This window comes from Astyanax mexicanus, chromosome 6, assembly GCF_023375975.1.
Source record: "Astyanax mexicanus isolate ESR-SI-001 chromosome 6, AstMex3_surface, whole genome shotgun sequence".
Taxonomy (NCBI): domain Eukaryota; kingdom Metazoa; phylum Chordata; class Actinopteri; order Characiformes; family Acestrorhamphidae; genus Astyanax; species Astyanax mexicanus.
Window position 1 is genome coordinate 1,101,261 of NC_064413.1, and position 22,026 is coordinate 1,123,286.

A 22,026-nucleotide genomic window follows, 5' to 3' on the forward strand; every position below is an offset into this window, starting at 1 on the left:
ATGCAAATACTCTTTTGCCCTTTTTTCCACAAACATATGTGAAAATATGATGACAAAATTCAAAGTAAAATTAAATCACTTAACTTGCAATTTAATTTTTCACCTGAGCAAGGCGGGTCATACGTGAAAAAAATTAAATTAAATTAAAAAGGATTTTTGCCATTTCATTTTTCTTAATTACCATGTAAGTTTGTATGATGGTTTATAAGTAGTTTGATTGATTATTGATTCTGGTTAATACAGTATTTTATCCTACTGAGAATCTCAGAATCAGGATTTAAACAGAGGAAAATAAACAACAAGAGAGTCGATCAGTGAACTACAGTGTTCACTAGCTTATTTATCTGTAATTAACTGTAGTGCAGAAACTGTAGTGAACTGATGGTGAACTGTTGGTTGATAGAGCAGATCTTGTGGTGTTCCACAGGGTTTTACTGTAGGACCAATCAAACTTTATAATGTTAATAATGATAAAACTGTAGTTCTGAGAGGGAAGGGCTGATCTACAGTGATCTACAGTGTTAAGAAAATACACATACCTTTACTTGATGTTTATATTTATTTATTTTTTTATTATACTTTTATTCTGCAGCACAAATGATGGCATATTATAATCAATGAAAGTGTTAAAAGTCAAGAACAGCAGATGTTGGACTGAGTTTCAGTTTCAGTAGTTTAGTTGTGATTTGATGAGATCTGGCTGATGACAGCGTGAGTCATGTAGTTTAAAGGAAATAGAAATTTTTGGTGTATTTTCCCAATAATCAGATCATGTGACTGCCCGTCTATCACACTACGCACGTGATCAATACGGCATAAAAAAAACTATGACACACATTTACTCAACTGAAGCCTTCTGTGCTTTATTGCAAATTCTCTATTGCACAAAAATGTTACCAGTTGAACAGTCAATTCGGTTTAGTATTTACAAGCTTATTGATTATTTTACAATGACTTAAGTATATATTTATATGAAAAAAAATGAAGAGAGCACTTCAGTTTCTGAATCAGTTTCTCTGATTCTGCTATTTATAGGTTTATGTTTGAGTAAAATGAACATTGTTGTTTTATTCTATAAACTACAGACAACATTTCTCCCAAATTCCAAATAATATATATTCTCATTTAGAGCATTTATTTACAGAAAATAAGAAATGGCTGAAATTTCAATTTGGTAAAATCAAAGAAACTCATCAATTTAAGTGCTCTCTTAATTTATTCCAGGACTTTTATATATACGTATTAAATAAAGTATAATCTCAAAAAGAAATGTGCAACAATTCCACCAGTTTTGGTGTGAAAAGCTAGAGAAATCGTGCAGTTTATACAGTGATTAAAGTGCTTGAGTTACAGTTAAGTTTTAATGCTGAATCACAGAAAGCTTATGGTTTTTTACGTTCGTTTTCTGAAAAGCTTTAGGTCAAAAATCTTGTTTAAGAGCGTTTTTACAGCTTTTCCAACATATTTCACAGTTTTTTTGTATCACAGCTAATCTGCAAAAGTTTTAAAATTACATAAATCCTTCTACCACATACCTTTACTTAAAAAAAAAATATGTCTCTCCTAAATATAGCTAAATATATGTATATATATATATACACTTGTCCAGATCTTGGGACCTTCTGCCTGTATTTACTTTCTTTCTTCTGGCCCAGACGGGGTCCTGTGACCAATCAGTAGAGAGAATGATGTCACATGGTTTGGTTTGTTGTGACAGGTTGGTGCACTTAGATTTTTTTTCCCCTGTGTAAAAACAAACCAAATCCTTAAAGGGGAAAGTTCTTCAATTAAAAAAAAAAACTAGCTTGTTAACTAAGTCTAACAAACCAACTTTAGGTGTGTCTTTAAATGTCTTAAAATTCCTTTTATATCAGATTCCCTGCAGAGGAATTGAACCCTAGTCCGGTACAGGGAGGGTGGCAATGCTAGGAAAAATGTGCTGGTTCCCATGAAACTAGTGGCGAATATTTTTTATGAGGGAAGTTCTCGCCATGTTCAGGAAGTGGACTGTGGCTTGTCTTTATCTGACGTCCTCCCGCACAACTGAAGCAGAGTGGTTTGGTAGTTTCTAGTGAGGAAAAAGTACATGACCGGATCCAGCACGCCGCTGACACACGTCAGAGCGGACGTTAAGCGATTGCCGAAAGCCAACGACCGAATTTCGTCGTCCGATAGGTGGCTGTGAGTGTGCCGATGGATGTAGAGGAACCGGTGGACGTGGTAGGGCACAAAGGCAACGAGGAAGATGACCACGGTCAGAACGATCATCCTCAAGGCTTTCTGCTGGACAGAAGTCCTCTCATTGAAGGTCATCGCTCTGAGCTTGAGCAGAATCAGCACATAGGAAACCGTCAAGGTCACCAGAGGGATGGCAATGGCCACCGCTGTCGACACAAGAGCCTTGCTGGAAGACTTCTCCAGGTAGAGCTGCTGGCACACGGTCACGTTACGTTCTGCCGAGTGGACCGTCACCGTCTGGGAGGAGAAAAGCACCGGCGCCATGGACACAGTCCCGATGACCCACAGGACCACGCATGCCGCCTTGGCATAGGAGGTTCTCCGCAGGTTCTGGCACCGCAGCGGCAAGACGATGGCCAGGAGCCGGTCCAGACTGATGCAGGTCATGAAGAACATGCTGCAGTAGAGGTTCAGAAAGAAGAGGAAGCCCACCAGGCGGCAGGAAGCCTCTCCGAGCGGCCAGTGACTGTCCGAAGCGTGGTAGACCACCCGCATCGGTAGCACCAGCACGTAGAACATGTCAGCCAGTGCCAGGTTCAGCAGGAACACCTTGGAAGGGGTGCTTTTTTTGGCGTGACAGAAAACCCACAGAGCCAGGGCGTTGCACGGCACCGAGAGAATGAAGACAATGATGTAGAAGGTGGCGAATATCACGTTCTCTTCGTGAGACCCGCCCGAGTAGAGGCCGTTCCTCTGCTCCTCTGAGTAATTCATCGGCATTTCTCAAAAGTTCACGTTTAAAAATTCAATTTTAAAAGATCACTGTGACCCTGAAAGAAAAGCGAAAGAGAAAGAAATTAGAGGTCAGTCACGGGTTAATCTTACATAATTGTCATTCTTAGTAAAGTCATGGTGGTGGTGGGGGTTTGGTCACAAGCACAAGCCAAAGATATTACACAGTTATTTGTGAAGAAAAAAAAACTTGATGTCAAGTGCAAAAATATTAAAAACTATTAAAGAGGCATTAGTAGCTGATAAAACATACTGAACATACTTAACATTTTAACAAACATTTCCTAACTAAATTTATTGCAGTCATTTCTGCCTCTGCAGCACCCTATCAGGTTCATCAGTTCTATAGTGCTTTTATGCATGGATCAAGTTAAAATATGCAATTAATCAGTATATATGTCAATTAATAATTCAATTAGAGTCATACTTGCTGGTAAAGTGGGTCTGTATTTACAAAAAAAAAAAAAAAAAAAAAAAAAACGTTTCTGAGGGACTTTTGTCTGATTTCTAAGCAGAAATCTGATTATTGCCTGAGTTATGTAAACCAGAGTTTCCCCATTATCTGATTACATTACGTTAGTAGCATGCTACAGTCTGGTATACTCACGTCAGAATGGCGAAAGAGCTAGTGCTTAGTGGAGTTAGTGGCTAATGCTTATGCTGCTCCAGCAGTGCTAGCCAAGGTTAGCAGTAGACTACAGGTTGATATACCTACCTCTGAGCGGTGACAGAGCTAGCGCCTAATGCAGTTAGTGGTTAGCGGATAATGCTAATGCTGCTACAGCAGTGCAAGTCGGGGTTAGCAGTAGGCTACAGGTCGATATACCTACCTCTGAATGGCGAAAGAGCTAAAAGCAGTTAGCGGCTAATGCTTATGCTGCTCCAGCAGTGCTAGCCGGGGTTAGCAGCAGGCTTTTAGGCTGATAATACTCACTTCTGAATGGCGAAAAAGCTAGTGCTTAGCGCAGTTAGCGGCTAATGCTAATACAGAGTGTCTTTACTGCTCCTTAATACCTGACTGATAGAATTTATACATACGGAGCACCGGATTATAAGGAGCTCTGATGATTTTTGGGTAAATTTAATCATTTTAAGTGCAGTTTATAGTGTGAAAATGATGGTAGGCTACTGAAGCTGAGTTAGTGTTCAATGAATAACTGACTGTGAACTAACTTAAGGTAGAAAACTGATAGCTGCTTAGGCCTGGATTAATTTTAAATTAGGTACAATAAAACACATCAATTGAAACCCATTTACACGTCATTTTCACCACAAACACCTTTACAGAACAGCCTGGTTCATTCAGAGATCAGCGGAGGAGAGGAAGTGATCATGTAGAACAGAACTGAGACTATTTTGGTACATAAACCCACACAGATTGTCAAAAGGAAGCATAGGTAAAAAACTATGTAGGTGTTTCAATATGTGTTAAACAGAACTGTCAAATCAGTATTTATATGAAGTAAAAACAATTAAAACCCAAAATATAGAGATCTTTACCTAAACCTTGTATTTTCTGTTTAAAACTCGACATATGTGTCCCAAGAACTTATATATCAACAATATCACCTCAATTTAGGGGTGCACATTTAGTTTATTATCAGTGGAACAGAATTATCAAGTACTAATTCTCGAAGCTGTTAGTGAATTATAGTTTTGTTTAGATCAATTTTCTTTTTTTTTGCTTTATAAAGTAATTTCCCCCTCTCTCACTAAAGATTGAAGTTTATTGCTAAAAAATACATTTTTTTACCTTAAATAACCCATGTTTTAAGATCCCTACAGAACTCCGTCCATCATTTTAACTCTTAATAAAGTTCCTGAGTGATATACAGGTACAGTGTGTTAGTTGAATGTGTGTTTTAGGTTTAGTTCTGGAGCTAAAACTAAACTCCTAAGCTTCTTTTAAAGTGTATTTTACCTTCTAAAGCTCTGTTTTAACCATTATAAGTCTTTAATTAAAGTACATATTATTGTAATCTAAAAATGTTGGTCTAATACTATACATTATTGTATATAAATGTGATGTTATATATTTTAGTGTAATTATATAAAATGCTATACTTTCTTGGTGTGTTTTTTAATATAATTTAAGTCTAATGTAATAAACTTTGGTCTAATGTTAACATTTCTAAAATGTCTAAAATCATAGTTTTTAGTATAATGCTTAATATTTTAGTCTAGTGTAATAAAAATGTGTCTATTTCTATACATTCATTGTGTAATGTAATATAATTTTAGTCTAATTTTGTACATTAGTGTAATGTAATAAACTGTGGTCTAATATTATAATTTAAGTGTAATGCTAAATATTGTATTCTAATGTATTAAAATGAGTCTAATAGTATATATTCTGTAACTATGCAAATTTACAAGACAAGAAGTTTTATTGAAAAAAGAGGAAAGTAAACATGAAACAAGCAATAAACTGTCTTTTGGTTTAAAAAGTGTATAAAATTTGGAATTTAATGATTATGACCCTTTAAAGCAACAACAAATTGTATATAACAGTGATATATTGCTTCCTTACTCTTGTGATCATCCACTAAACTCTGAAATTAGTTTATATTCTCTATTGTTCTGTATTTTCAGTATTTATGTTCAGTATCAGGTCTGGCTGTACTGAATGGATGGTGTAATATATGTAATATATATATCCTTTCTCTCTATTATTATATATTATATAGTTTATAGTGTTTAGTCTATATTGTTCTTATATAAAGCAGGAACTCACCGTCAGGTTGAGCAGTTCTCCTCCAGTGGTTCAGTGGTGGTTCAGTGGTGGTTGAGTTGTGAAGTTGTGTCTCAGAATGATGCTGTTCAGTTTGAGCTGTGATTGGTTATTTTCATCTAGACTCCTCCTCTTTTCTCCACCTCCTCTTCTGGTTAAAAAAACTATTAAAACCTTTGAACTATTAAGTCTATTATATCAAATAGAATGAATGTTACAATAATATCGTAACACTAATGTTTTATTAGTTATTTTATTACAGTTTTATATTCCAGTCAAGAACATTTATTAGTAACATAATTTTACTTTTACTCTATTGGTTATTATTGTTGTAATCAAGGAAGATTGATTTTAGTGTTGACTTCTATGCATTTGGTTTTTTATTTTTTTGCGACCGCAGTAATTTTTAAAAAGTAGCCCAAAAATGCTTTTGGAGGAAAGCGCAGTGACTCGGTTCTGACACATCAGCTCACAGATGCAGCCTTGTGCTGATCCACATCACCCTAGGAGTGATGAGAGGAAAAAGAGAGAACGCCATCTACTGTACTGTACCCACCCAGAGAGAAACAACAAGGACAACTGTGCTCTCTCAGGGCTCCGGCAGCTGATGGCAAGCTGCATGACTGGGATTCGAACCAGTAATCTCCTGATTTATTAATCTATTTTTATCTTACTCTACTTTTTCTGAGTGTTCTGGTTCTAAAAAAGCTGATAAATAAAGAGAAGACAGAAGGCAGATGACAAACATGCAGACGTTTATTGATGCCACACCTACACAGCTGATTTACCGCTGCATCGTTTTTAAAGCTTCAGACGTTTAGAGAGAGAATAAAACATATATTTACATAATTAATCTGTGCAAGCGTCGTATTTCTCTCTCTCTCTCTCTCTCTCTCTCCACTCGTCCGTCTACAGTAGCAGAAAGGCATGCATAGAAACAAACTTTGGTACAATATGTTAACAAAACTAGACTAGATCTCTGAGGAGCAGGTACAGTATATACAGGGATAGTACAGATCATTACAGCACGCTTTTTTAATTACACACATTTCTATTAAATTAAGAGCTGTGGTCTTCCAGTACAGTTACAGAGTATTGCCGCGCTGTTCGTCATAACCGTGATAAATCATATTAAATATACATCTCCAGTTTCTAACGGTATATAAAGAAAAATAAGAATGAAAAACTTTGGCAAACAGGAAGAAAAATCGTCAGAGAGATTCTGGGATTTTTAGGAATAATCTAAAGACACTGGCAGTGAAACGTGAAGAGAACTGAATTATAGAAAATGTTCATTTACTAAAAACCTAAATCATCTACAGTTACAGTACAGTATAGATACAGAATTAAAAAAACACCATGGCTGCAAATGTTCGTCTGTGAAGTTAAAAAACAAAAAATAAAACTAAATCTAGAAAAAAAATATATAGTATGTTCGCTCAGTTTTAAACTGTATTTATTTAAAAGTAAAACACTTTATTTTTACACTTATTTTATACGTACTTTACACGTATAGGTTAGTCTTTTGTCTTAATAATAATAAAAATATATATATTTTAATATACGTAATCAAATGTAGCAAAAAAAAACAAAAAAAAAAAAACAGAACAATCTGAGATCTCAATGTACAATTCAACGAAATATTATTTTTTCCTTTTTCTTTATTTTTATCTTTTTTTCTTTTTAATATTAGTATTTATAAGTATTAACAGGATGCACAGCATGATTTCAAGATTTCAAGCATGAAGGAGTTCAAAATGGGATTTTGAATTGAATTATGATTGCTCAAATGCTAACGCTAAAAACACTTAAAAAAAGAACCAAAAGTATAGTATAGTATTTTTTTTACGAATAACAGCAGAAGCCTAATGAAAAAAATAAAAACAAACAATGAAAATTTTGAAACGAATGTAAAAAAAACAAAGTGCACTCTGAACAATAAATGCAACAGATAATCATAATCATAATAAAACAATAAAATAAAAAAAAAATAAAAAAACTGAACTGAGCAACAACTGAGGTGCAACACTGCCTCGTTAAAGGAGAACTCCGGTGTAAAATTGACTTTTAGTGTATACATTTTTTTTAAAGAGTACTACAGTAACCTTTGTTGGATAGCTCACCTCCGCTCTCCCACAGCTTTCTGAGATCCAGCAATTTTATTTTAATTTTTCCAAACAGGTTTTAGAATGGGTTTTAATGGGGCATATTCTTGCCCCTGCAGATAAATCACTTTTTACACCGTTATTCAGCTCAAAGTAGCTCCAAACCTTATTGGTAGAATCAGGAGAGCTCTGATATTTAAAATATCATTCTTATCATTTTACTTTACTCTTACTATTTATTATTATCTTTTTATTTGCTTTATATATTTTTTAAAAATCTTTATTTTTTATGTGTCAATTTGTTTTATGGTTTTTGTTTTTTAGAATTTTCTATTTTTTTTATTCCTTTATAATTAAATGTTGATTTAAAATTTCCACTATTATTTTTTTTACTATTAAGTTCCTAATTATTTTTAATTTCTAATTAAATGTTTTCAATCCCTTTTATACTGTAAACGAATGCTTGATGACTGCTTGATACTGACTGAGTCTTGGTTCCTGGGTTATTAAGGTTTCTTTCACTTAATTTAAGGTAGTTTTTCAACAATAATCAGCCTCTCTGTGGTGCTGCTCATAAGAGGCGTGGACCTGTTTTTCTCTGTAAAGCTGCTTTGTGACAAATTTTGTTGTAGAAAGCACTATAGAAATAAAATTGAATTGAATTTAACATAAAAATTGTAAATAAGGGTCACACTTAATGTATTCCCAAGTTAAAATAAAAGTTGATTTTTTTTTTATTGTTCTTAATGCCTTGTTTTAAATGTCAGGGCTCTCCGGATGAGGTGTGGAGCTACTTTAAGCTGGATAACAGTGTAAAAATCGATTTATCTGCTTTACAGGGCAAGAATATGCCCCATTAAAACCCATTATAGCCTGTCTGGACCAATGGAATAAAATAGCTGGATCTCAGAAAGCTGCAGGAGAGCGGAGGTGAGCTTTCCAACAAAAGTTAATACTCTTTATCATGTTTTAATACACTTAAAGAGTTCTCCTCTCATTAAGACACAGGGAATTGATGGTTGGCGGTGGGCGAATGCTCTATGAAGCCTCCTTGGCGACGGCGGTGGGGGTGGGGATGGCTGATTTCCCAGAATTCCCAGCGTTCCCGTTGTGCGGCCGTGTGTAACTGACGAAGCTGGGTGTGTGTATGGTTCGGATGCTCTTCACACCCTGAGTCAACATGGTGGGGGACAGAGGAGAGTGGGAGGAGGAGGAAGAGGAGGAGGAGGAGGAGGAAGGTCGGCCGTTTTGGGTCTGTGTGGACAAGGAGAGGCCTTTAGTGCTGTGAGTGGGCGGAGCAAGCTTCAGAGAGCCGTTAGAGAGGGAGGGGATGTGGGAGGAAGGGGCGGGGATAGAGCGAGGGGTGGGGATGGAAGACTTGCTATTGGAGGAGTTGTTTGAGGAAGAGGAAGAGGAAGGGGCGTTTGAGGAAGGGTTAAACTGGTTAGTAGTAGCGTCAGACTGGGATGCACCTTTTCCTGTGCTAGAGGAAAAAGCGGGGATTTTAGAGGAAGAGGAAGTGGAAGAGGAAGTGGATTTGGGATCTCCTCCAGATCTCTTAGCACTTCCGTTAGCCTGCGAACAAAGATGCCAGAACACACCGATCATCAGCCGCAAGCCGCAAACTCGCCACGTGAAGACGTGAAGAAAACGCTCAAGACATTTATATTAAACACTATTCAAGGTCTACAGTTAATTATCAGAGATTATTATTATTATTATTATTATCATCAAAGACAGAAATTAAAAGATTAAACTCATCATTACTGACTAAAAAAACACTAACAAACAAACACACAAACACTCCAACACACAAATAAACACACATACATACATATATGTACATATATATGAGAGGATGAGAGGTACAATTTCAGTGTTTTGTGTTAGGAGGATTGTAAGGGAGTGAAAGATTGGAAGTTTTAGGGAAAAAGTAAAATCATTCACATTCAGCTTAAAGGAGAACTCCAGTGTTGTTCAGTATAATCTATACCTGCTGCTCTACCTTAATCTATTTATTATTTTCTTATATAATAATATAATACTTGATATTTTTAATTGTTTATATTTTTTTCTTTTCAATTAATGTTTGTTTTATATGCTGTGAACCTGAGCAATGAGAACTTGAGAACTTGCTGCAACATAATCTGTTGCAGTATTCTGTATTTGTATTTTGTAAAAAATATATATATATATATGGCCTAAAACACTCATACAACTAGAACTTCACTGATATCAAAATCAAAAATCCATCATTATGTGCCTGATTTTGATATAAGACTTAAAAAAATTATTATAAAAATATTTTGTACCATAGATTTTGTACCATGGCATGCAGAAACGTTGAAATTAATAGAATATAAAATAGACTGAGGGGTGGAGAATCGCAAACTTATCTGAATATGCATTTTCTAGCCTTCTTTTGCATCTGTTCAAATATCTGAGGCTGGTTTATATCTCTGCGTTGAGTCAATTCGGTGCCCATGGCACAGCCTGTGCGAGCGCCCTATGCAGCTGCTCATGTTTACAGTACTGTTTATACCGCAGTTTAAACAACGAATGCTTAAATAGATGGCTTAGACCAGGGGTCGGCAATTTAGTTTGGCCGCGGGCCAGATTTTGTTCTGGGGGGGGGGGTTGTTTGGCGGGCGCGGTGGCGGGAGGGCGCTCTTAAAATGACAAGCAGACATTCAAGTGGGCTGATGTGGGTGAAATCTGTGGACTGACCATTGGGGGCGCTATTAATGATATACCTGTTTGTTAAATAAAAAAAAAACAAACGAATAAAAAATAAAAAATAACAGAACAAAGAAGCTAGCAGTTATCTAACAGCCCGTGGCTCTATCAAAAAATCTTTAATAAATTTTTCTGTTTTGGAAAATTAAGTTTCTAAATAAAGAGCATTTTTGAGACGGACAGTCCGATTTTTTTTTTCGTTATAGTTCAACCTCACGGGCCAGATGTTTCTTGCTTGCGGGCCGCATCTGGCCCGCGGGCCGCCTATTGCCGACCTATGGCTTAGACCATGTCTACACGTAGGCTACAAGAGTATCTGCAGCAGAGCTTTATTAAAACAAACACTGGAGTGCTCCTTTTGGATCATTAATGTTTCATTAATCAAAGTGAGTGATGCACAGTGAAAGGGTGAAAGGACAACCAACCAGTATGCAAGACCAGAGGAGGCTCCGAGAGGATTGGAGGAGGTGCATTGTGGGAGGGTTTCCACTTGGAGGTTTTAGTAGGGGGTGGATCCTGGTAGTGAGGGGTGGGGACTCGTCCCCTGAGAGGCAAACAGGGGAAAGCGTCCGAGACTGGGTTTAGTAGAGGAGCATCATGAAAGAGACGAGCATGGAAAGTGGCGTTGCGTAAAACACTGACTTTACGGTTTACGGTGTTAGATATCAGCGCTGTAGTTTAGTAGTAGAAGTATTTAGAAACTGGGGTGCAGAAACTGGGGTTCAAGCGCGCCGTTTGTGATGTAGTAGTTTAAAAGTTAGTAGTTTAGGCAGCTTGTAACCAAAGCATGGGGCAGATAAGAGTAGGAGTCGAATGAGAAAAAGCTGTGATGGTAACTCAGGAGAGCGTCAGTATCTTGTCTCTCGTCTTTTCTTTTGGTTTCGGCCCGTTTTTGCTTAGTTTTTTGTCCTGGTCTTCTACACAGCACCAAAGCCACAAGCAGAGTGAACAGAAGAAGCAGAAGCATTCCATGGTGTTATGAGATAACAGTCACATGCCTTCAGTCGTCGCTAATCAAAGCCACAGAACAGCCACAGAAATGACAAAAGAGCCACGGTGGCCAAAAATGACATTTAACTCAATTTCTCAATGTTAGTTTTCTTTCAGTATTAGTTTTCTTTCATAACTTCATAACCCTGATGTAATTAAGCTCCCTGGTCTATTCTATGGCATAAACACTCTCATACTTATACGTCTTATATCTCAGTATCTCAGCATCCTTAAGTGTGAGTCCGCTGACCGACTGTGGACCAGTGGTCCTATGATAAAACTACCTGGCGGAACTGCCTCTGTCCTGAGTCCTGAAGCTTTTGCTGTTTTGTTGCCCTCTCTCTGTCTGAGGTGCCCGGCTGCTGCCTGGCCTTGGCAGACATGGGCACCGGCATCCGACTAGTGGGCGAGGCCACACTGGCATTCTGCAGGAGGGATTCAAATCAAAGAGGAGAGAAAAAAAGAATAAAAGAAAGGAACACAAGAAGGAGCCACACTGGAAGTTGATTTTTTGAAAGAGAAAGACAAACAAAACCTGTGTAAAACATACGCGAAAATACCTTTCATAACATTTTAACAGGTCACCTCAAACGGGTGCATCTCCTATTATTATATAAGACCAATTGGTACTTTTGAGGCAGTGTGTGGGTAGTGGGCCTGGTGGAAGTCCTGCTGGAAAATGAAATCCCAATCTCCATAAAAGATGTAAACACCAGAGGGAGGCAGACTTTTACACTCTTCCTCCAGACTCTGAGACTCTGCTCCCTTGATTTCCAAATGAAATGTAAAGTTTACTGATGATCAGTGATGGTTTGGAGAGACATGTCATCTATACAACTTCTATAGAGATATATGGGGTTTCATTTTCCAGCAGGACTTTGGCACAGTGCCCACACACTGCCTCAAAAGTACCAGTTGGTCTTTATTCTAATTTTCTGAGTTACTGATTTCTTTTATTATGGTTTTTATTAGCTGTAAGCCATAATCACATTTCGAAATCAATCATTACAATAAAGTTAGTAACTTTTCAAAGATATTCAATCAAATTTTTTTGAGATGCACCTGTATATCTGAATATTCTGAATATCAGGAAGGAAAGACGTATCCATCCGCATGCAAACCAATCCTCAACCAACACCAACAGATTAATACTTATAATTATACCTCAGAGCCCATTAAAAAAAGAATTGGGAAAGTACTGGGAAAGAACTGAGACCTCAAAAATGTAAGTGTGATTTTTAGACTGTGAGTAGTAGTGGTTGTTTTTTGGCTGCCTGGAGATTTTAACCAAGGTTAGAATCTCATGGGAGGGAACACATGAAGTTAAAGGTGAACCATAAAAAATAAACAAAAAAAAACACCCGTGAAAAACACCAGACCAGAGAATACAGACACCATATATACACAGTGTGTTAAAAGCTGAGCTTCCACAGTCAGTCCCCTGAACCAGAAGAACCAGAGGAACCGGAGGAACCAGAGGAAGGGGTTAGGGATCTGGTGGTAGTCGCTGGTTAGGTTGGGATTGCCGTGAGGAAGAGGAGAAGGACAGACGGACGCACTAGTCTCCACTAGTCGTCACTAGTGCACTATAGTGAAGATGGACAAAGCTAAAGAGAGACCTGCTGGGTAGGAGCTGGTGCGATGGACACGCCCGTTGTTGGGATCACGACGGGTCGTGGAAGCAGTTGCGGTTTGGGTTTCTTCCGAAGGCTGGGAGCTTTGCTGGAGAGGGAAGGTTTGGGACTCGAGGTTTTCGAAGGAATTCCTTTATAAGAAGCTTCTCTTTCCCGAGGTCTGGAGTTCTCAGATTGGTGCTGGTCCTCGGAAGACTTTGGCCCCATTTCAGAGATGGTGGACTCCAGTTGTTTGATGGTCTGTTCGAGGCTATCGAGGGTCTTGTAGGTGCTCTTTCTGATTTCGTCCGTTCGCCCTTGCGATTCCTGAGAGGAGATCTCGGATTTTGATGATTCCTGTTTGGAACGAGCAATTTCAAACCTCTTTGCCTCTTTGTGTTGTTTAACGGTGCCATCAGACTCCTCTTCATCTTCGTACACCACCACCTGCAAGGTCTTCTTGCCTGTCTTGGTACCAGTGCGGATGGCTTGCGTCAAGGCTGCCAATTGCTTCTTAGGGAATTTGAACTTAAACTTCTTCTTCGCGTCTTGTTTGGCATCAGCGTTTGCATCTGTTGGCTCTCCTTCATCAGACAACTGTGGTTGTGGAGGCGATGATGTAGAGTTTGAGGAGATGTGACTGATGTGACTGTCTCCACCAACCAAGAAAGAGTTTGATGTACCGTTTGACGCCTTCCCCGAATAGGTTTTATCGCCTTGTTCTCGGTTTCTGTCTTCCTCTTCTTCATTTTCTTCACTTTCCTCCTCTATCCTTTCCTCAGCCAGCATCCTCTCCAGCTCCTCCTCGCACTCAAAGACAGTGGAGAGGCGCTTGTAGGCTGAACGGATGTCCATCGGCTCATCAAATATGATGATGACAGGCTTTTTGTTAAATCCGAAACTATCAATCTCTTCTGATCCGTTGCTGTTCGTGACACTTCCAGGACTCATGTTACTGTTTGGTCCATGTTTGGATTGCGGTTTGTTGCCTACTGTAACGGTTTGCACATTGCCTCTCTTGGCGTTGACAAGTTCCTGGTACTCTCCAGTGGATAAAGCCTGCACTTTGGTGTTTGTGATCATGAAGGCAATATTATCAGGTGGAGGCGGAGGTTCGCCTCCTGGCAAGTCAGGACTGAGAAAGGCTTCACAGTCGTCATTATCATCCACGTCTTCGTATTTCCGATCCCTTGCCTTGGAAGAACCGAGCACGGGTTGCGGTTTGGCCGAACTCAGGTTTGACAGCTTGTCAGGATTGGTGTTCGCCTGGAAAAGGTTCGGGTCAAAGCTCCCCAAAGAAACTGGAGAACAAACTGAAGTTGGAGACTCCACCTTCTCCTCTACGCTAACCTGAACCTGTGGAGCCTTCACCACGTGGACCTTTCCCCTGGTCGGACTAAGAGGGCCTTCTTCTGTGGAAGATTTGGGTTTTGACTTCAGCGAGCTCGGACGAGTAAGCTGTTTATGAGGAAGAGCACTGGGAAGGCTGGATGTGTTCTCTGGAACTTTGTTCTTTGTTTTACCAGACGATCCTTCTGTGGATACCTGCTGCTGCTTTTGGGATTTTTCAGAAGCATTGACATGTGAGACCTGTGATGGGGAAGGCTGGGACGCAGTTCTATCAGCCGATTCCTCCGATGTGTCCTTGGTGATCTGCGCTGTGACATAGTAGATGACCTTCAAAGGCCAAAAAAAGAGGGAAAGAACAAAAAAAAGAAGAGTATTAGAGTGGTCGTATACATGTATATATACACTCGATTAGATGCATTAAAATGTATCTAGCCTATAATGGTGGAAAAAATGCTTCAAACAATACTAAATACTGTTGTAAACTAATGTTCTCAGTTTGCAAAGAAGAGGAGAGAATCAGGAGACGTGGAGACTTCAGGAAATCGGGGGACTTTACTGAATCTAAATGTTCTGTTACACTTTCTAGGAATTTCCTAGTTGTCTATTTTCAAAAAAGTTAGGCTAACTAAGTTAAGTAAAGCTAAGCTGAATAAACAAAACTGTAATAGAACGAGTGTCAAACGAGTGTTGGAGAGCATTTTTCGTTTATTCACAGTAAGCTTAGATTCCCGAATGGTCGAGTTGACCCTAATCCCAATTAACAAATATTCTGACAATGAACATAATTTTTTTTTTTATAATCGACATTGTTAAACATTGAGTATTTTAGGTTTGTTTAAAGTGTTTATGGAAGTATTTAAAAAAAATTTAAAGCCCTTTTAAAGCTGTGTTGTTGGCGTATCTCTTTTTAAGGTCTATTGTTTGCATTCTTCAGCTGTTTATTCTGATAATGAAGTCTGATTTCTTTATATATTGTGTATATATTTTGTGGGAAAATGTAAACCCAATAGTAATCAAAGCCTTAATTTAGTTAGTGTTTTATATTATATATACTCCTAACAGTAGACTAAGTCACAAACCTATATAATAAAAGCCCATCCTTACAAAATAAATAAAATAAATAATAATAATAATCATTATCATAAAAATACAGTGATATACCATAAAATATGAATATACCAGAATTTTGAAAAATATCACCCAGCACAAGTTAGACTTATGGTCCCTAATTCTCTCTTTTTCTAGGAGAAGAACAAAAGCTTACAACAATGCATAATAATAATATATACAATATACAATCAAGCATAACATTATGACCACCACCTTGTTTCTACACCCACTGTCCATTTTTCAGCTATACTTTGCATATAGGACACTTTGTAGTTTGTAGTATTATAATTACAGTATAGACTGTATTTCTGTATCTGTTTCTCCATATACTTTATACTATATATTATTTTTCTCTTTTTATCCTGTTGAATATCAATGCTCAGGACCTCACAGGATAGAAAACCACCACAGATATAACCATGTATACATAATATAGTCTGCAAATATAGAATTACAAAGTGTCCTATATGTTAAATGAGGCTAAAATATATAATATATAATAAAATATATATCTGTATAAATGTATTAATGTATAAATGTGTCTACATTCATGGTAGAAATAGGATAAAATTCCTATAAATAAGGAAAATGTACAGTGAAAGCAGATTCTCACCCCTGGACTCTGACGGACTGTGTTGTTTCCGTTCTCATCTGTGAGCAGATATTTCTCTTCCTGGGTTTCTGTGTTCTGCTACGACAGTTTATGAGGAATAACATCACTTCTCACAAATACCCCACCTCTGCATATATATTCATAAGAGAACACTCTAAATAGAATAAAATAAGAAATATATATATATTTTGTAAACATGCAGAATAGCTCAGATATTCAAGTCTATTCTAGATAGTTGATGCAAACGTATCTACTATTATATTATAGCATGGCATCTTACCATTATTAAAACTATGCACTGAAATGCCAAAAGTCATGGGATAGTAGCAGTAGGGTGTGCCATATCATATCGTATCGTATGCAATAATATCACCAACACTTTTGAATATGGTGATTTTTGATATTATACCCTGAAATATGGGGCCATATCACCATTTTACTACTTTTTTTGGATATATAGAGATATTTAGATAAGTGCATTATTATTAGTATTATTATTACTCGATACTCGATACTTGGCCATATGACAAAACACTGAATAAAAAAATTTACTGCAACAAAATGAAAATGAAAATGTATTATTGCATAATTACGATACGATAAGATATAGTGTGAATTTTACTATTGCTAAAAACAGTAAAAAAGTAGTACCCTGATGTAATATATATATAAGCCCATGACTTTCGGCATGACATAAACTGACATAAAAAATTACATAATCTATTCTAATGCTGCTTATTCAATTTAAATGATATTATATGAAGATTTATGTAATAAAAAAAATAAGTTAAAACACACACACCATAATGTATAAGTAGAAAAGACATAAAGGATGGAGATTAAGAGCCCAGAAACCCTACCTTCCTGCTTTGGAGATCAGATTACACGACATTTAACAAAGAACAGATGATCCAGATAATCAATAATCAAAATGCAAACGAAAGGAAGTGAATTAAGAAGTGCATTAAACCCAGAATACAAGTTAGAAAGCGTTTAGAGCAGGGCATGCAGCAGAAGATCACATCAACTGAACTCTTATTATATATATATATATATATATATATATATATATATATAAATATATATATATTCAATTCTACTAAACCTCTCAAAACGTTAACGTTAAAATTATAATTTATGGGAATATTATAGTTTCTTACAATAAATAGCAACAGCTTTTAATTTACACAAGCAGATTAAAATATATGCAAAATGGTCATTTTAAACTAATCTTCCATTTACTATTAACCTTATTAATATGTTTTCAATGTATTCATATTTATATTTAAATTAAAGTTAGCAACCCATACTCTAAAAGCAAATAAAAATTTCATAGAAATTTTATACAAATTTACAGTTAAGCTGCAGTCTATTCAGGTCACAAACACCTGACAGGTGGGTAAAAAGGGCAGGCAGTTTTTTTTTGTTTACACAGTATAAAATTCACCTTATAACTGTGGTAATGGTAGGATAGAGGTGGGCAATATGACAATATTTTATCGTATCGTGATAAATTTTCTTATTGTATCAACAATATATTTTTTTAAACATATCAAGGATATCATCAGTGCTTAAAGAACACTGATATAACATTACAAAGACTAAAAAAAACTAAAATATATGCGATAAATAGTTATATATTGTGATACAATCGTTTTACCATATCGCCCCAGCTCTACCAGGTAGCAAAAAACTTTTAGCTTATCTGTTTTTTAATATTTTATGCCTTTATTACCGACCGCATATAAATACAGTAAATAAGTGATGAAATCTTCTATATATAAATCTTCTATATTTCTTCAATTCATCTCAAATTCAGTCAAAAATGTGAAACTCATATTATATATTTGTATTAAACACAGACTGATCTATTTTAAGGGTTCATTTCTTTTATTGTTGATGATTATGAAGCTTACAGACAATTAAAACCCAAATCAGTGTCTCAGAAAATTGGCAGTGTGGCAAGTCCTGCTGAAAAATACAATTCGCATCTAAACCATCACTGATTGTGGAAACTTCACACTAGACCTCGAGCAGCTTGGACTGTGTATCTCTCAGTGATAATTATGCTGATGCAAATTTCATTTTCCAGCAGGACTTGGCACACTGCCCACACTGCTAATTTTCTGAGACACTGATTTTTGGGTTTTCATTGGCTGTAAGCTTCATAATCATCAACAATAAAAGCTTAAATAAACTCTTAAAATAGATCACTCTGTGTTTAATACATCTATATAATATATGAATTTCACACTTTTTCAATTATATTTTTATATATTTTTTAGATGCACTAGTATATTATGTTTAATTTTTTTTACAATTCAGTGAATATTACAGAATTTTGGTATATTTCAGTTTGTGACCTGTAGAAGATTTAAAAGCTTATAATTTCAGGCTTTTATATATATCTGTATGTATATGCATGAGGTAATGCGCACAATCAAAAAACGAACCTACAAAAAAAAAACACACACACAACACTGATTCACTGCATCAGAATGCCAAAAACATGTTAGTTTATTGATTGGATTAAAATACAAAGCCAATCAGATTCCAAACGGTGAAAAAACAAATTCACGTCTTTAATTCACAAAACCGAATCTGATTCTGCTACAAACTAAACAGTATTAGCTCTGAGTTCAGTGGACAATAAAGAGGAAAAGAAAATCAGTGAGAACGTTTTTATACAGAAACTCATCAGTACAGTAGAGTACAGTAGAGTACGGTAGAGTACAGTACAGTAGAGTACGGTAGAGTACAGTAGAGTACAGTAAAGTACAGTAGAGTACAGTAAGCAGGAGGTGAAAAGGGCATTCAGGCGGTTTATTAAGGGCAGCCGTCAGGGACAAGCGGTAGAGAGGAGCAGGCAGCTAGAGGGGCAGCTAAAGGAGGCCATGTCCGTTACCTTCTTATCTCTGAGGGGCAGTAAGGCCCCGGGTCTTAGCTCTCTGATCTGAGGCTCTACCAAACCTTTCAGCCCTAAATCCTTATTAGAGCACTTCTGGAAAACCTGAGGGGAATATGAGAATACGTGTAGAAACGGGATTAAAAACCCTGCTCAGACTGACTGCTGAAAATACAATAAACCATCTAAAAATGATGAATTTCTTTAATTTTACCAAATTAAAAACCTCTGGAATATAATCAAGAGGAAGATGGATCCCACCAAACTGAACTGCTTGAATTTTTGCACCAGGAGTAAAGCAGCATAAAGTTATCCAAAAGCAGTGTGTAAGACTGGTGGAGGAGGAGAACATGATGCCAAGATGCATGAAATAAAAACTGTGACTAAAAACCAACCAGGGTTATTCCACCAAATATTGATTTCTAAACATTTTTTCTTTGCATTATTTGAGGTCTGAAAGCTCTGCTTTTTTTGTTATTTCAGCCATTTCTATTTGTAATTTAGGAGAAATGTTGTCTGTAGTTTATAGAATAAAACAACAATGTTCATTTTACATTTTACTCAAACATAAACCTATAAATAGCAAACTCAGAGCGACTGGTTCAGAAACTGGAAGGCCATTTTTGTGCTCTCTTGGGCTCTGGCTGCTGAGGCCGAAGCTTAAATATTTGTATTTAAATTGTGCATACAAATCTGGGGTGTTTTTAAGACCTTTGAGAGACTGTATACTTAATATATTTAATGACAAACAAAAGCCCTTTTTTTGGATAAATTCATTTTTAGTTTAGATTTTAAGCCTTTTTAAGGATTTTTAGGTTCTATTGACAATTCTTATCAAACTTAATTTAGATTTTTTTTAAACAATCAGTGGGTTTCAACTTTTAATCACAATATCTATGAGTATCCTACATGTAGATACGTTTACTTAAATAATTCAATCTTAGTATTATATGATAATAAAAAACGTAACGAAACACCAAACTGACTCTATAAAGAATCTATAAAGCCAATCAGACTTGAATGTAAATGTAAAAGGACATGATATTAATATTGTTTTTTTGTGAAGTTAACCTCTAGCTCTGCTGCCATAGAGACAAAAAGCCCCACCACCAGGAAACAAGAGCACACATAACCCCCCACACACACCCAACCAACCACCCAGGATTTTAACCTTTTACTGTAATTTAAGCCACATTATTACATACACCATATGTGTAGCAAATTTCTTCCAAAATTACAGGAATTCTACTAGATTTTAGAGCCTTAATGAGGTAAAGCTTTGGATGATAACCATCCCAACTCACTGCAGAAGCACTGGATTATATAAGATATTTAATCAGTTATTTTATCTCTTAATTTTTGCTGAATTCTGTAGTTTATGATTACTGACCATAGCCCATGTTTTGCTGCACAAAATATTATTTTTCCATCCATCAACACAAAGTAAACCCAATCAGCTCTCCCTCCTGCCCTGCCCCTAAACCCATACATCACCCAGTGCCCCTCCCAAACTACTACACTTTACGGCCAATTCACAATTCAAGTAAGATTCTTTCTTTTTAGATATAAAAAGAAAAAGTTTTAACACAGAGGGACCTAAAATGGGACATGGGAGTAGAAACTTCATATCTCTTGTAAATTTCCACTATTCTAATTTAATTTCACTTTTTCACTCAGTTTGTCAGTGAGGGGAGCTAAGTGAGTTCACAGAGGATGCTTTAAAAAATATGACTAAAAATGAATCTCTTACTTGTGGAAGTAGATGAGACTTAACTGTATTTTATTACATTTATTATAATGTTATTGTATATTTTATGAATTTTCCCAGAGAGCACTTATGGGTCATTGCTTAAAAACACTTTAACTCTCGTGCAGTGCAGCACTTATAACACAGAAAGTGTGAAACTTCATCAGTATTCTATTCATGAGCACCAACGTCTGTGGGCAGGATGTTTCAGATGTGAAACTGTAGTGGTGAACGGAATAAGAATACCTCCAGGTTTGATATGGTTGTGGTGAGCAGTGGTGCGATTCTGCTCTTATAGGACTTATGTAGGATCAAATGGCTTTAATCAGTAATCTATGGAGCTACATTACCTCGTAAAGATGCACGTCACTGTGTGAGTGTGTGTGTGTGTGTGTACAGGTATCTATGTGACTCACCTGTAACTCGGCCATTATTTTATCTCCCTCGTCCTCCTCCTCGGGGATGGAGGAAGCGGTGACGGGGGGAGGAGTGATTGGCTTCGGTTTGGTCTCTGGAGGATTCTTCAGTTTAGGCTGAGGATCTCCTTCAACCTCCTGTAGAACAAACACCAGGGTTTATACACTATTTAACCAATACATAAACATGATTTTTCATGACTTTTCCAGGCCTTCAAGCCAAATTTTCATGACCATACAATTAAAAACAAAAAAATCAACTAAAACTATCATCAAAATTGATAATACTAGGTCTAAAATGGAGCAGATTAAATGTTGACACACGATATTTAATAATGAAATGTGTGTAGGGCTAAATTACTGAATTAACTCATGACTTAACCATGAAATTGGCCTTGAAATTGCAATTTATTTTCCAGGTTTTCATGGACACACACCACACACACACACACATAATAAAAGCACACATTATAATATAAAACCCTTTATAAATCTGAATAGAAGTCAGATTTGTCATTGTGTAATATCCTGAAAAATATTCTAAAATCAATATTTGTGCTATTAAATCAGATTGGTTAGCAATTATAGTTAAAATATTTAAAAATTTCTTAAAGTTTCTTCTAAACCCTCTGATTTTAGCTGACTCCACCCTCAACTTATATTTGAAAAAGGCTTAAAAATGCTTAAAATGGGAGGCCTAGTTTGGGAGGGGCACTGGGTGATGTATGGGTTTAGGGGCG

General features: G+C 36.6%; 2 protein-coding genes across 14 annotated transcripts in view; both read right to left on the minus strand.

The window, feature by feature from the left end:
- Window positions 1-1,037: 1,037 nt before the first annotated feature.
- On the minus strand, window positions 1,038-2,999 carry si:dkey-96n2.3 (uracil nucleotide/cysteinyl leukotriene receptor). The gene has a single exon (XM_049479966.1). The coding sequence runs from the start codon at window positions 2,956-2,958 to the stop codon at window positions 1,996-1,998; it is 963 nt and encodes a 320-aa protein (XP_049335923.1). The 5' UTR covers window positions 2,959-2,999; the 3' UTR covers window positions 1,038-1,995.
- A 3,440-nt stretch (window positions 3,000-6,439) lies between these two features.
- Window positions 6,440-22,026, minus strand: part of si:ch211-285f17.1 (sickle tail protein) — a 139,044-nt gene continuing 123,457 nt past the window's right edge. For 9 of the 13 annotated variants that reach the window (XM_022666963.2, XM_049479962.1, XM_049479961.1 and 6 more), the window contains 6 exons: window positions 21,287-21,424; window positions 19,124-19,228; window positions 16,219-16,296; window positions 13,152-14,822; window positions 11,817-11,957; window positions 6,440-9,381 (listed from right to left, as the gene is read on the minus strand). In XM_022666963.2, the coding sequence (XP_022522684.2) occupies window positions 8,845-9,381; window positions 11,817-11,957; window positions 13,152-14,822; window positions 16,219-16,296; window positions 19,124-19,228; window positions 21,287-21,424 (2,670 nt within the window). In that variant the 3' untranslated portion in view covers window positions 6,440-8,844. The remainder of the gene's footprint in view (window positions 9,382-11,816; window positions 11,958-13,151; window positions 14,823-16,218; window positions 16,297-19,123; window positions 19,229-21,286; window positions 21,425-22,026) is intronic. The other 4 variants (XM_022666958.2, XM_022666968.2, XM_022666961.2 and 1 more) reach the window with 4 other exon arrangements.

Excerpts from the sequence above, each read along its gene's own strand:
- si:dkey-96n2.3 (XM_049479966.1), bottom strand. The coding sequence starts at position 2,958 with ATGCCGATGAATTACTCAGAGGAGCAGAGGAACGGCCTCTACTCGGGC.